This window comes from Pimephales promelas, chromosome 24, assembly GCF_988280905.1.
Source record: "Pimephales promelas chromosome 24, fPimPro1.hap1.1, whole genome shotgun sequence".
Lineage (NCBI taxonomy): Eukaryota > Metazoa > Chordata > Actinopteri > Cypriniformes > Leuciscidae > Pimephales > Pimephales promelas.
In genome coordinates this window covers 20,209,223-20,223,312 of record NC_142792.1, presented here as the reverse complement: position 1 = coordinate 20,223,312, position 14,090 = coordinate 20,209,223, and the positions used below count along the sequence as shown (strand labels likewise).

Below are 14,090 nucleotides of genomic sequence, written 5' to 3'. Positions count from 1 at the left end.
AAAAATGATTAACATCTTGTTGAATCATCTTTTTTAAACGTGTTCGTTGAATGAACGGTTCAATGACTCGCTCGAAGTCCGTTGTCATAACAATATGCGCGCTGAGTGAAAGTCTTTCAATGCTGTAGACCAGTGGAGATTTCTTTAAAGGTGCCATATACAATAATTGAGGTAACAATATACGAAAAATGAGCTACACGCATCAAAAGAATGAGAAGAAATAAGTGCAAAGATGTCATTAAAAAACTGACAAGTTATAGTGCTGCCGAGATATTAACCTGAATTAGCATGCTAAATTACTAGCCCCGGCCCGGCAGGTATCGTTATACCAGTTCCGGCCATGGGAGGCGGTATGCGGACGGGCAACGTTAGCACCAGCCAAACTGCAATACGCGAGTGAGTCGCGCTCGCGCCGGCTTGTGTGTGTACTTGAACCTGATGTCAGTCGTGTGGAAATACAGCCCACTACTACATTTCAGTTCAGGGAAGAGTTCAAAAAATGATTGGTCGACATTATGCATGAGGAATACATTTTGGTAAGTTGTAGCATACTGTATCTTTCAACAGAGTTCATGTTCTTTTTCCAGCTAGTAGAGACGATCGGTTCACGTGCGCTAGGGATCTGTAGTGTAACATGTACAAGCGCCAAAACGGTATTTATTTTTTGAATTGCGTAATATAATTGACAGAATCTGAGAGCTTAACTAACCTGCTTGCTAAGTGTCAATTGCGTGTGTCTCACGGTGAATTCACGGCGCTAGCTTGATCAACATCAGCGAATGCTGTCTGTCAAATTAATTCACTAACAATAAAAGTGTAATATGAACAAAACGAATACCATAAACTTCAAATAATTGCCCAAGCTTTTATTTTCCCATACCGTCGAAATGCACCAGCTTGTTTTTGAGATCTATGAGGCGGTCTTCATCATTTAGTGTTGAGATTCATAGTGTTTAGTTTAGTTCACTCTAGTGTTTAGTTCATTGAGTCTCTGATCTCTAAAAATCTCCAAATGCTCCACGTGAAACTGCGGTCTTCCGACCTTTTACTATCGTGACAAATGATTTGAATAACATGCGCAATGGTAGGAGCACAAGTCATTTTTTGGAGGTATACTGCCCCCATCTGTTATGGAATATGGAGTAGGATTTGATTTATTATGGTAGATGGCACTTGACTGCAAGGGAAGCTCAGCTTCCCCTATAATGTCAAACAAATAATGATCAAATGTGTACTATTGTGTTAACATTTTAATGAGTAAAAATGCGTTAGAACACGGTAATCTCGAAGACGAGTTCGTTCAGAATAAGCAACAAATAGTAGGTCGGCTGACTTGATCTCCTTCTCATGCATACCTGTAGCGCGTCACAGTGCATTTCCTATGGCATTTCCCCGTTGAAGCTCGGCGTCCATTGACTTCAATTCGCCTTATTCACTTGACGGCCATTTTGAAAATGGAACGCCGCTGAGGGGTACACTCACCCGGAAGGATGCATGCGACGCAGCAGCACCAGCAATAAAAACTCGCAATGCGGACCACCAATCATTCCTGTCTGCCCGAATTAACGATGCAAAATGTGAAGCAAAGTGCCAGTGACTGAAACATCCCCCGGGCTGTGTTAATTAAGGGATACAGTACCTGTATCGGAGGTTTTATCCACGACATTGAACGTAAGAATGGACGCCAATTTACCTCAGTTTCTGCAAGCTTGTAGGAAGTTGACTGTGTACTATTAGAATCTATACAAATCCATAACCATCATTATTTTTATTCTTTATGAATACATATATGTGAACTTGTATTGTCACCATAGCAGCTTATCATTGTCAGTGTGTAACAGGATCAGTCCTTGTCAGACCTTAAAATCACTTCTCCTCTTTCCTTTTACATACCTGTGAGTGATTTGATTGTTTTACATGCATGTGTGTGTATGAGCTACTGGATGTGTATCTATCTAAACAATAAAGTACAATTGTATTACACATGGATGATTTCCTTCATAACTTTATAATTTAATATACCGGAACCAGAACAAGTATAAGAAAACATAAAAAAAAACATTAATAGGCACACTGGTAAAGGTTTGTAAAAGTAACTTTGTATATAGAAGTTGGTACAGGGGAATAATGTAAAATGGCCTGCCTGTACTGTAAGCTTGGAAAAGGAACCAGAACATCAGAAAACAATTCAAATCAACTGGCCGTTCAAAAAACAATGATAGGCAGAATAGTCTAGGTTTGTAAAGGTAACCTTGTACATAGAAGTATGGAAAAACAACCGGAAAAGCTCAGAACATTGGAAATTGCATTAGGAACAAACCATTTAAAAACATTAACAAAAGAGAACTAAATACATAAACAGATTATCAGTGATGTCTTGCTCGTTGTTGGGGGGACAGATGTGTAGCCCATCTTGGCAAAGTAAGCGAGAGTGTAGAGCAGCCTGATGAGATGGTTGCACTGTCCCAAGCCAGCTTTGCAGTTGCACTGCATCTCCCTTATAAATGACTGCTCAAGTGACAGCTCCACCTAAAAACATAATCAAACTTTAGATACTTGACACTTCAAAGTTGCTATTATATATATAATTGACACACACGATTGTGCCGCTAAGAATTAGGTACATCTGGCATTTAAATTAAAATACTGGCCATGAAAATATAACAGGTACATGCTGGTAATGGTAGGTTGTTTACAGCTGTGATGCTTGATAGTTATACTTCTCATTACACTATCATTGTCAACAAGCAATTGCAACATGCACCTAGTCCTGTCTGGCTTTGCTAATTTTAAACAATAATATTTTAGTAGATATCAATTATGTGATATTACATTAACTACAGATAACATGTTAATGAGATCAAATCAATATGTTATTTTCAGTCAGACAGGGAAAGGTACATTGTTGATATGAAGTCACAATGAACTCTTAGCTCCTGTATGTTGTGGTGCCTCATTTTTCAGCACTGAGGGAAAATACCTATAGCCCTCACAAATATGTGATGGGCTCCTATTAACTGTCGATTAAAGACATGTTAACTGTTAAATAAAATCTAGCATAGTAATATACACAGTCAACAACTCCAAATTACAGCTTAGCTTACTAACGTTAAGTTACCTTTGGCTGCTGCAAGCTCGCAGAAACTGGCAAATTGGCGTCCATTCCTACGTTCAATGTCGTGGATAAAACCTCCGATACAGGTACTGTATCCCTTAATTAACACAGCCCGGGGGATGTTTCAGTCACTGGCACTTTGCTTCACATTTTGCATCGTTAATTCGGGCAGACAGGAATGATTGGTGGTCCGCATTGCGAGTTTTCATTGCTGGTGCTGCTGCGAATGCATCCTTCCGGGTGAGTGTACCCCTCAGCGGCGTTCCATTTTCAAAATGGCCGCCAAGTGAATAAGGCGAATGGGGCTGCTTTGAACAGTTTTTTTCAGTGCTGTTAAACTAGACGGTCATTGGATAAATGCTGCGATTATGTCCCGCCCACGGACGCCGGGCGTCTCTGGGGTTAATAGGGAAGTGGGCTGGCCTGGCGTCCGGGCGTCCGCGTGATGATTGGAGGATTGCATCTCCTTTTGATTGACAGCAATTTCACCCAATAAAAAAATCGCTGACGCAGACGCTAGTTTAAAGACTTCGTGCTCAGTCTCGTCGCGAATTTTGTGTGTATTTTACTCGAAAGACGAACTGCTGTAACATATTTCTTAGTATTTGCAATTTTCATCAGATATTTCACAGTTCAACCTAATTCCCACATTTCTTCCGTCGATGTCAGGTGTCTTGCTACATGTGCGGGCGTGGTGTTTGAATCACGGCACATCTGTTTAGTTTGGTTTCACTTTTGTGTTGGGATTCGGACATGCATTCTCAGCGTGTTTGTTTTCGGTTGTGAGTGCACAGGATGACCTTATGGTCGTACTCATGCGTAACGTTAGCGTTCCGTCTTGTCGTGTTGGCTCTGTTCAGTGTGTTGTGTATTGTGTGGCACATGGTTTGTGTTTACGTCGGCCGCGTGCTTTCATGTCATGTTTTGTCTTGTGCTGTGTAGCACACAGCTTGTGTTTTAAACTAGCTGTGTGCTTTCATGTTGTCATGTTCTGTGTGAACACGTGTCTTATGAGTGTTCTCATCGTTCTTCAGGTCTCATTTTGTGTGAGCACATTTGCTTTTTAATTTGTTTTATTGGTCATGTGTTTTTGTCATGTTTGGTATGAGCACATGGCTTGTGCTTGTCATGTGTTTGTTGTGCCATATGTGCTTTCCTGTCATTGTGTCGACTCCCATCTTGTTTCCTGATTATTAGTTATTTTATATAAATTATTACCCCACCTGTCCTCCCTCGTTACCTGCCTTTTTTGCTCCCAATTTATTCCCCTTGTTTGTTTTTTGTTTTTTTATCAAAAAAGCCCATCAACTCTGCATCGAGTCCTCGCTCTTTTCACCATCCCCACACCTGACAGTCGAGTTTAAAAAAAAAAAAGAAGAAGAAAAAAGAGCTTCCCCTCTTTGAAAGACCAGCAGCCGCCACTGCTGTAGATGCTGTTTTCGGTTACATTGGTTACTGAAAATGTCCTCGTTTTTGTCCACATCGTAAACATTATTTATATAGCAACAAAAACATATAAATTAATTAAATAAATAAATGGCGGTAATACCGCATATCGCGCTATTGAGCCACTCAACATTACCGCAAGGGAAATTCCCTGGGCGTTACTGGGGGTGCGATGTCTGTATTAATGTGTGAGTGTGCTCACCTGTGCGCAAGCTTGGGTTTGGATCATGGCTGCAGGGTGATTATGGGGAGAAACTTTCTGTTGACCGTCACCACTGGCCTTACCACTGTTTTCCCATCAATGTGATCATTACTAACATCCTTTATAGATGTCTCTGAGGTACCTTTGCACTGCTTACACCATGCATCGCTCAAGTAAGTGATTGGTTGTTTATTTTTGTGAAATAGTGTAATAAAGAGATTGATCAATACATACAAAGGTTCAGCGTAACGCGTCTTCAGTGTGAATCCTCATGTTTCAGCCTGCTGTGGCGTTTTAATTGTTTGTCTGTTTGTTTGGTTTCACTTGAGTAATATACGCCACAATATAATGTCAACAGAAAGTTGTTGTTGTGTTGATTCAAACGTATTGTAGGGATAACGTTGGATGTTTGCGATCGCTTTCAGTGTTGGAATGTTGACGAGCCAGCGCGTTGAGATTCGCGTAAGCCCATTCATTCATAAATTGGCTGTTATGCTTATTTGTAGGGCTGGGTATTGTTAGGAATTTCACAATTCGATTCGATTTCAATTCCTGGGACTTCGATTCGATTCGATTTCGATTCAATTCAATATTGATTTATTAGCTTCGATATCGATTCAATAATAAGTAAATACACAAGTGCCTGAGTATATTTTTAAATAATGTGTGCAGTATTACCAATGTTAAAGAACAAATTGACCCCAGCATGTTTGTTTCCTGTCATGGTTTATTTATTCAGCAGAATAAACTGTAAAATATTGTAAATGTTGGATACAAACAAAACTGTAACAAGCACTGTACAGTGCTTTAACAACACCTCTAAAGTGCATGTAACTTAGTAGAAAGGATATTTCTTCCTATACATTCAAGTTCAAGAAATGTAAACAGAAGCACAAATGTGCATACTCAAAAAAGTGCAATATTATAATTTTGTAAACAATAAATAACACTTAACATCTGATCAGAGAACCTTTGGCTTATTTACTGTGTCTAAATGAAGGACACACTACAGACATTTCCATCATATAACTCATAACATTTTAGAACAATATATATATAACAACATGTTAACTGAGTTAACTCCAGTTAACTTAACTCTGAAGCATTTGTTATCTAACTAGTGCACATGCAGGTTTTTGTTCAAAAACAGCAGCTGGTCTACATGCTCAGGCGTCAGTGCACTTCTCTGGGCAGTGACAATGTCACCAGCAGTTGAGAAGACTCTCTCAGCTGGTACACTACTACCAGGAATACAAAGGTATTGCTTAGCTTGGCATGACAAAAGAGGGAATTCCACCTCATGCTCCTTCCACCAGCTAAGTGGATTAGTGCTGAGTGGAACTGGTTTTACCTCTTTGTACTTCATCACCTCATCTACTGCATCATCTGTTGTTTTTATGGAGTCCGCTTCTGGAGTATATGTCTCCCCAAGGAGATCTGCCAATGCACAAGAGTCTCTTTTCTTCTTGGATGGGGGTCCAGAGTCCTCAGCTGGTTCTGCTTCATTGGCCTCTGCATTTATTGGTCCACTCTGTTGAGAAAGAAAAGGAATTGTGTTGTAAATAGTTATCACCCTTTTTGAAATAATATAGTTAGTTTTAAATTCATAATTGCTGTGTATCATTACTAATAATAAAAATACATAATGTTTTTATTCACACTATACAGCACTTACTGAGCTTTTTTCCGTTGCCAGTGTCTTAGTGTTATCAGTGAGTTGGGTGAAGACTTCCTCACGCTCATCATCAGTCAAAAAAGGCAGGGACTTAAAACGTGGGTCCAGGGAAGAAGCTAAGTAAAGTTGTTCCTTTAAGCCTGTGTACCTTAAAATAAACAATAGATTTCTATTACAAAAAATTATCATTATGAAATTAGCATAATACAAAACAACTGTCTTAGAATAAAGTGTCACACTGATAATAAATACCTTTTCTGGAGATCCTGATGCACAGCAGATTTCATCTCCTTCACCATCACAGGATCACTCTGGGCTGGATGCATCTCTTCCATAAGTTTTGCTCTCAGAGGTGCGATGACCGAGAGAGTTGGGGTTCCTTCTTGAGAAATGACTAAAGTTGCTTTCTTCAGTGGCTTCAGAGCCAGTGCAACAGCCTCTGCTGCTGTTATGTCTGCCTCTGTAAGGGAGCTCAGATCTTTCTCTTGTTTTCTTATCTCAGGGGCAAGTAGTGCAGCAGAGATAGCAGCTTGCTGTTCTAAAAACCTTTCCACCATGTCAAATGCACTATTCCAACGCGTTGGAACATCGGTCAGTAACTTGTGCTGTGGCAGGTCCAGCAGTTTCTGTTTTTTTTTTAGTTCGTGGCTAGCTATGGTGCTCCGGTGGAAAAATGCAGAGATCCGCCTCACTCTTCCTAGAAGCCTTGATACTGCAGGCAACTTGAGAGCGGCCTGTGATGCCAAGTTTAGGACATGTGCAAAACAGCCAATGTGCAATATCCCTGTCAGTCCAACCGCTCGTAGCATGTTAGCTGCGTTATCAGTTACAATTGCTGACACTTTGTCATTCAAGCCCCATTCATTCATTGACTCGGTGAGCAATTTAGCAATATTGTTCCCTGAGTGGCTTTCAAAGAGCGCTCTGGTCTGCAGGATATTCGACACAAGGACCCAATCAGTTGAAATAAAATGAGACGTGATTGTTACGTACGGGTCAGTCGCTCTGGAGGTCCAGCCATCGCAGGTAATCGCCACTTTTTCCGCCGACATTAAGGACTCCAAAACCTCCGTCTTAACCTCCATGTAAAGATTTGGTATGGCCACTTCTGTGATGTGTTTGCGCGTAGGTATAACGTACCGTGGCTCAAGTGTGTTGACCATGTATTTAAAGCCTACGTTATCAACAACACTATATGGGCGCAAGTCTTTACAGATGTAGACGGCCACGGATCTTGTTATCTTCTGTGCACGAACGGAGCCTGAAGGATATTTGCAGTGAAAGGCTTTGTCTAGTTGTGTCTGTTTAGCATCATCTGGCTTAGCCACGCTTGATAGTTTTTGTTGCATTAGATCTGCATGGTGTCGAGCTAGGTGGTTGCGCAAGTTAGTTGTGTTGTTACAATATTTAAGAACGGTGTGGCAATGCTTACAGACCACTTTGGTTTTATCCACCTCTTCATTTGTTCCCGGCTTACAGTTGAATCCAAAATGAGCCCAAACGTCGGCTTTTAATGTTGGTGGTGCAGGCTTAAACGGAGTGGTGCTGCTGCCCGCCATCTCGCTGTTTTGCTAAGCGCGACTTGTACAACGCTGAACGCGCTCACTAGAGTGTAGCCCACAGCGCCGCCACTGGCCTGGTTGGCTGAATCGATTCATAGGATTTGATGAATCGATATTGAATTGAGAACCAAAGAATTGCAATGCATTGATGAATCGATATTTTTACCCAGCCCTACTTATTTGTCATCGCAATCGTCTTTATCACAAGGCATAAATATTGAACATTGGGGATTGTCTGTTAAGATACATAAGAAACATTTGTATTCCCTGTTAGGCTTAGCGGTACTTTCACATAAGGTGATTGTACTGTTTGTTTGTTTTGGGACCTTTTGTAGTGTTTTGTTCGTGTGTCAAGCGGGTGAAGCATTGTGCTTGGGAGTACCGCCGTAGTTCTGGTTCTAAGACGGTCTGTCTGGTTCAAGGCTATCGGTATTTAGGTACATAAATACCCACCGCTAGTATGCACAGAAGACTAGGGTTGAGTTAGTTTAGCTTCTGTAAATAAGTTAGAGGGAATCAAAGACAGCATTGCACCTTGTTCATATGGAAACGTGACAAAAGGGTGTTGTTTTAAGCATTTTGTTAGTAGAGATTTTTTGTGACCATTAGATTATCTTGTAAACGAAAATGAAGTCGACTGGTACCGGGTCTACTGAGAAAAGGCAAGTAAAACTTACACCTAAAGCTTTTGAATATAAATTGGAGCATCTCCAAGAAGAGCGCAAAGCAAAGGTAAAAAAAATTAAAGATGGAATAAGAGAAATTAAAAAATTAATGCACAGTGTTGGAAATGCTGAAAAAATACGGTCTTGTCTTGAAAGTTTGTCGAGTTTGTTCACAGAAGCAAGTCACATTCATGGTGTGGTGGTTTCTATGCTCCCACCTGAGGAACAAGAAAAACAAAATGCTTGGTTTTGCAGTGTTGAGGACCATAAAACTGCTTTTGTGGAGGAGACAAATAAATGGCTGCTAGAGGCACCAGCAGAGGGGGTTGTTGCACCATGTTTAGAACCTGCTGTTTTCGGTGGTGAGGCATGCATAGGTAAGACTGTGGAAAATGTAGATGACGACATTAGGCCAAGTGATAGTGTGTCTAATGTGTCGTTGAGATCAAAGAAATCCAGTACAGTAGTGAGTAAACCCATGTCTACTACATCATCAGCCAGAATAAGAGCTGAGGCTGAGACTGCCGCCCTTATGGCTCGTCAAAGGCTGCTGAGCAGGAAGCATGCTTTGGAGGAACAGCAGGAAGTGTTGAGGAGAAAGAAGGAGGTGCTGGAGATGGATATGGAGCTGGCAGCGTCTATGGCTAAAGTGAGTGTGTTCAGGGTTTCAGAAGGATCTTGTGCGTCTCACGTTTCTGTGGAATTAGATGGGATGAATTCGTATTTGGAAAGAGGGAAAAACGCACAGTTGAGCCATGAAGCTGCAACTTTTGTGCCTGAGTTTAACACTCAACCACTGGCTTCAGAGTCAGTAGATGAAGTTTTGCGTCCAACTTATGCTTCTGTGAGGCCCAAGACATGTAACAAAAGCCAGCTTTCTGCTGCTGTGACCTTGACTGGTCAGTTAACTTTACCTACTCTGCCTGCTGCTGTGACTAGAGTTGATCAGCACACTTTGCCAGAGGGTGTTTCTAATCCACCCATTACTCACTTTCAGCATGGAACCGCACCTGCAACCGTAAGTGACTCCGATCAGCGTTTTCTCACAGTTTTAGAAAGGCAAAATCAAATCACTTTATTGGTTGGACAACAGTCACTTTTCCTCTTACCTAAGCAAGATCTACAAGTTTTTGACGGAGATCCACTGCAGTATCAAACTTTCATGAGAGGATTCGAACATAACATTGAGGCAAGAACACAGAGTCAGACAGATTGTTTGTATTACCTCGAGCAGTATACGAGAGGTCAGCCTAGGGATTTGATCCGAAGTTGTCAACATCTGCCTGCATCCCATGGTTATAGTAAGGCAAAATCACTACTTCAGGAGCATTTTGGTGATCCATTTAAAGTGGCTTCTGCCTATATGGACAAGGTGCTTTCCTGGCCGATGCTTAAGGCTGAAGATGTCAAGGCTTTACGGGCCTATAGTTTATTGTTACGAGAATGCTGCAATTCTATGGGAGTTTCCGCAAGTGATCTGAATGTACCTACGAATATGCAAATCATTGTAAAAAAAACTGCCTTATAAGCTGAGGGATCATTGGAGAAGTGTGGCCCTCGATATTCAGGAGAAGTTTCATCGTAGAGCTACGTTCTCAGATATTGTAGAGTTCGTTGAGAGGCAAGTCAAGATTGCAAGCGATCCTCTCTTTGGAAATATACAAGAGACATCTGCAGGTGGACGAAATGGAGCAGGAATGGTCCGGTCTCAACCTAGTTCAAAGGTTGGAGGCAGTAGTTTCGCTACTACTGTAGCACCGGCTGAGAATAAGGTGGAGCCCGGGTTTAAACGGGAGAAGAACTCGCTAGCGAAACTTTGCTTGTTTTGTGGAGCTGGGCATTCGTTAGATGCTTGTTTCAGTTTGGATAGAAGAACACAAGATGAGAAAATTTCCTTTTTGAAGGAGAATCGTATGTGTTTTGGATGTCTGTGCGTCGGACACATGAGTAAAGACTGCCGAAAACGTATGACATGTAAAGTATGCAATAATATGCATCCCACGTTGTTACATGTCCACCCCACAGCAAAACCAACGAGTCCGACTCAGGCCAATGGCGTTTTGGATATGGCCAGAGATGGTGCCGTGGTGTCTGCTCAGTCTAGTGGCTTGACTGGGGCCGGCAAGAAGGACTGTACGCTCTCTATCTTGCCTGTTCAAGTGAAATCTAAGAGGGGACAAGAGACGGTGGTCACATATGCATTTTTGGACCCCGGGAGTACCGCCTCGTTTTGTACGGAGCGACTCATGACTCGGCTCAATCTTACAGGGAAGAAGTTGGGAATTCTCCTTAGGACTATGGGACAAGAGAAAGTGGTTGACAGTTACAGGTTGTTAGACTTGGAAGTCGCCGGGCTGGACTCAAACAACTTCTGTGGCCTGTCTGAGATTTTTACCCAGCAGAACATGCCGGTTCATCAAGGTAACATTCCAAGCTCAAAGGACCTTCAAAGATGGCCGCACCTAAGGCACATAAAAATACCAGAGATCAATTCTGATGTGGATCTTCTTATTGGCTCTAACGTTCCTCAAGCTCTGGAGCCGTGGGAGGTGGTTCGTGCAGAGAACGGGGGCCCTTATGCAATTAAGACCATCCTGGGTTGGACGGTGAATGGCCCGCTCCATGGAGATTGTCATATCAATGAACAAGGATTGCAGCCTGACATTACAGTTAATCGGATCTCAGTGGCGAGGCTTGATGAGCTTTGGGAGAAGCAGCTGAGGGTGGATTTCCCTGAAACTTTGCAGGATGAACAACCTGGTCTGTCAGTCGAGGATAAGCGCTTCATCGAGCTGGTCTCAGAGTCTGCTAAGCTCATTGATGGTCATTATAGTATCGGTTTGCCGATGAAGCAAAGTCACCGCAAAATGCCAAACAATAAGACAGTGGCAGAACAACGTGCACTGAGTCTTAAAAGACGTCTGAATAAGGATCCATCTTTTCGCTCCGATTACATTGCATTCATGTCTAAGATGTTGGTTAATGGTTATGCAGAGAGAGTTCCAACCGAGCAGTCGACCCGTTGTGATGGAAGGGTATGGTATATACCTCATCATGGGGTGTATCATTCTAAGAAGAGAAAACTGCGTGTAGTCTTTGATTGTGGAGTAACGTTTCAGGGGACATCGTTGAACTCGCAGCTTCTTCAGGGACCAGATTTTACCAACTTGTTAGTGGGAGTGCTTACACGATTCCATAAAGAACCTGTAGTACTCATGGGAGATATTGAGGCCATGTATCATCAGGTCCGAGTGCCGGCTGAAGACTCTGATCTGTTAAGGTTCCTGTGGTGGCCTGATGGAGACTGCAGTCAAGAGCTGGTGGAGTATAGAATGACGGTACACCTTTTTGGCGCTACTTCTTCTCCTAGTTGTGCTTGTTTCGCCTTGAGGAAGTGTGCTGAAGATAATCAAAGGTGCTTTCGTTCTAATGCAGTTAACGCGATCTTGCATCATTTCTATGTTGACGATTGTTTGGTGTCCACTGGCTCTGAAAAGGAAGCAGTTCTCCTACGTAAAGAGCTTAGTGCTTTGTGTGCGGAAGGTGGGTTTAAGCTCACAAAATGGGTTAGCAACCGACGCACAGTTCTCGCCACTATTCCGCAGGATGAGCGCACCAAGGAGGTAAAAGATTTGGATTTGAGCAGTGACGCTCTGCCCGTAGAGTATGTCTTGGGGGTACAGTGGTGTGTCCAATCTGACTCATTCAAGTTTAAAATTACACCCAAAACTCATCCACTCACACGAAGAGGAATCTTGTCTGTGACGAGTTCGATCTATGACCCTCTTGGTTTCTTGGCACCAGTTGTTTTGTCCGCCAAGAAAATCCTCCAAGACCTCTGTAGGAGAAGTTTGGGATGGGACGAACCTTTGCCCTCGTCAGTGACTAAAGAATGGATGGCTTGGCTGGAAGAGCTTCATGAGCTAAAAAATTGGGAAGTTAGTAGATGTTTAAAACCTGTGGACTTTGGTCATCTTGTCTCTGCTCAACTTCATCACTTTGCAGACGCAAGTGAGGAAGGGTTTGGGACTGCTACTTACCTGTTGCTCCATGATGATAGAGGTCGAACCCACAGCGTATTTATAATGGGAAAGGCACGAGTAGCTCCTCTCAAACTCGTCACCATTCCTCGGATGGAGCTGACTGCCGCTGTGATGGCTAGCAGAATGGACAAGTTGTGGAGGAAGGAGCTGCAAATGGACCTTCAAGAGTCTGTCTTTTGGACGGACAGCACTTCCGTTTTGAAATATATAAACAACGAGACGTCCAGATTTAAAGTCTTCGTGTCAAACAGAGTGTCTGAAATATTGAAAATCTCTAATGCATCTCAATGGAGGTATGTGAGTACGTTAACCAACCCTGCAGATCTAGCCTCCAGAGGTGTTAAGGTTCAGTCGTTGCTGAAGACTGATGCATGGTTCCGTGGTCCTGACTTTCTTCATGATCCTGAGAGCAAGTGGCCCCAAAATCCTGAGACTTTGGAACACACTCTGATTGGAGACCCAGAGGTCAAAGCTGTGATGGTGAATGTGGCTCAGGTTGAGCAGGTCAGTCCAGTGGAGAAGCTCATTGAATACTTTTCCTCCTGGTTCCGTCTCAAAAGGGCTGTTGGTTGGCTTCTCAAGTTTAAGACCTTACTTCTGTCTCTGGTGCAACATCGAAAGCTGCTGAGAAGAACCCTTTCTGAATCGGACCAAAGTGCTGAGCAGTTGGAAAAGGAGCTACAGGTCCGTATGAAAGGATTTAAGGCTCAAGTGCCAAAGGGTCTTCTGTCCATGGAGGACATAGACGCAGCGGAGTCAAGTATTATCCGTTTTTGCCAAAAAACAATGTTTCCGGAGGAACTGGCCAATTTGAAGAAAGGAGAGAGTGTAAGGAGGACGAGCCGCCTCTACAAGCTCAACCCGATCCTGGATGGTGATCTCATTAGAGTCGGAGGACGGCTTAGTAGAGCAGCTATGCCAGTTGAAGCAAAACATCCAGTCATAATGGCTCACATCACATCTCCAATCTTATTCTCCATCATGTACACCAAGTAACAGGCCATGGTGGACGAAACCACATGCTTTCTTACCTGCGTCAGAAATATTGGATTCCTGGTGCTTGTGCCGCTATCAGAAAGGTCTTGGCTAAGTGTGTCATCTGTTGTAGATTGTCTGCTTCACCTGGACATCAAAAAATGGCTGACCTTCCTTACAACAGAATAACTCCTGATGAGCCTCCTTTCAGTCGAGTTGGTCTGGACTGTTTTGGACCATTTGAAGTCAAACGTGGAAGAGCTGTGGTCAAGAGGTATGGGCTCATTTTTACATGCTTGGCGATGCGAGCCATACATCTTGAAGTTCTGTCTTCTTTGGACACAGACTCCTTCATTAATGGTTTCAGACGGTTTTCGGCGAGACGTGGTCAAGTCTTGGAAATCCAT

At 42.7% G+C, this 14,090-nt stretch overlaps 1 protein-coding gene across 1 annotated transcript; it reads right to left on the bottom strand.

Moving 5' to 3' along the window:
- Positions 1-5,367: 5,367 nt before the first annotated feature.
- Positions 5,368-8,174, bottom strand: LOC120463006 (E3 SUMO-protein ligase ZBED1-like). The gene is made up of 3 exons (XM_089127083.1): positions 6,691-8,174; positions 6,439-6,586; positions 5,368-6,294 (listed from the first exon to the last, which is right to left on the bottom strand). The coding sequence occupies exons 1-3, from the start codon at positions 7,995-7,997 to the stop codon at positions 5,881-5,883; spliced, it is 1,869 nt and encodes a 622-aa protein (XP_088983209.1). The 5' UTR covers positions 7,998-8,174; the 3' UTR covers positions 5,368-5,880.
- Between the last annotated feature and the right edge of the window lie 5,916 nt (positions 8,175-14,090).

Bases quoted from the DNA above. Each gene is read 5' to 3' on its own strand.
- LOC120463006 (XM_089127083.1), bottom strand. From the start codon at position 7,997: ATGGCGGGCAGCAGCACCACTCCGTTTAAGCCTGCACCACCAACATTA. The intron at 6,587-6,690 runs GTATTTATTATC...GTTTATTTTAAG, and splicing joins CATCAGGATCTCCAGAAAAG to GTACACAGGCTTAAAGGAAC. The intron at 6,295-6,438 runs GTAAGTGCTGTA...CTTTCTCAACAG, and splicing joins TGGCAACGGAAAAAAGCTCA to AGTGGACCAATAAATGCAGA.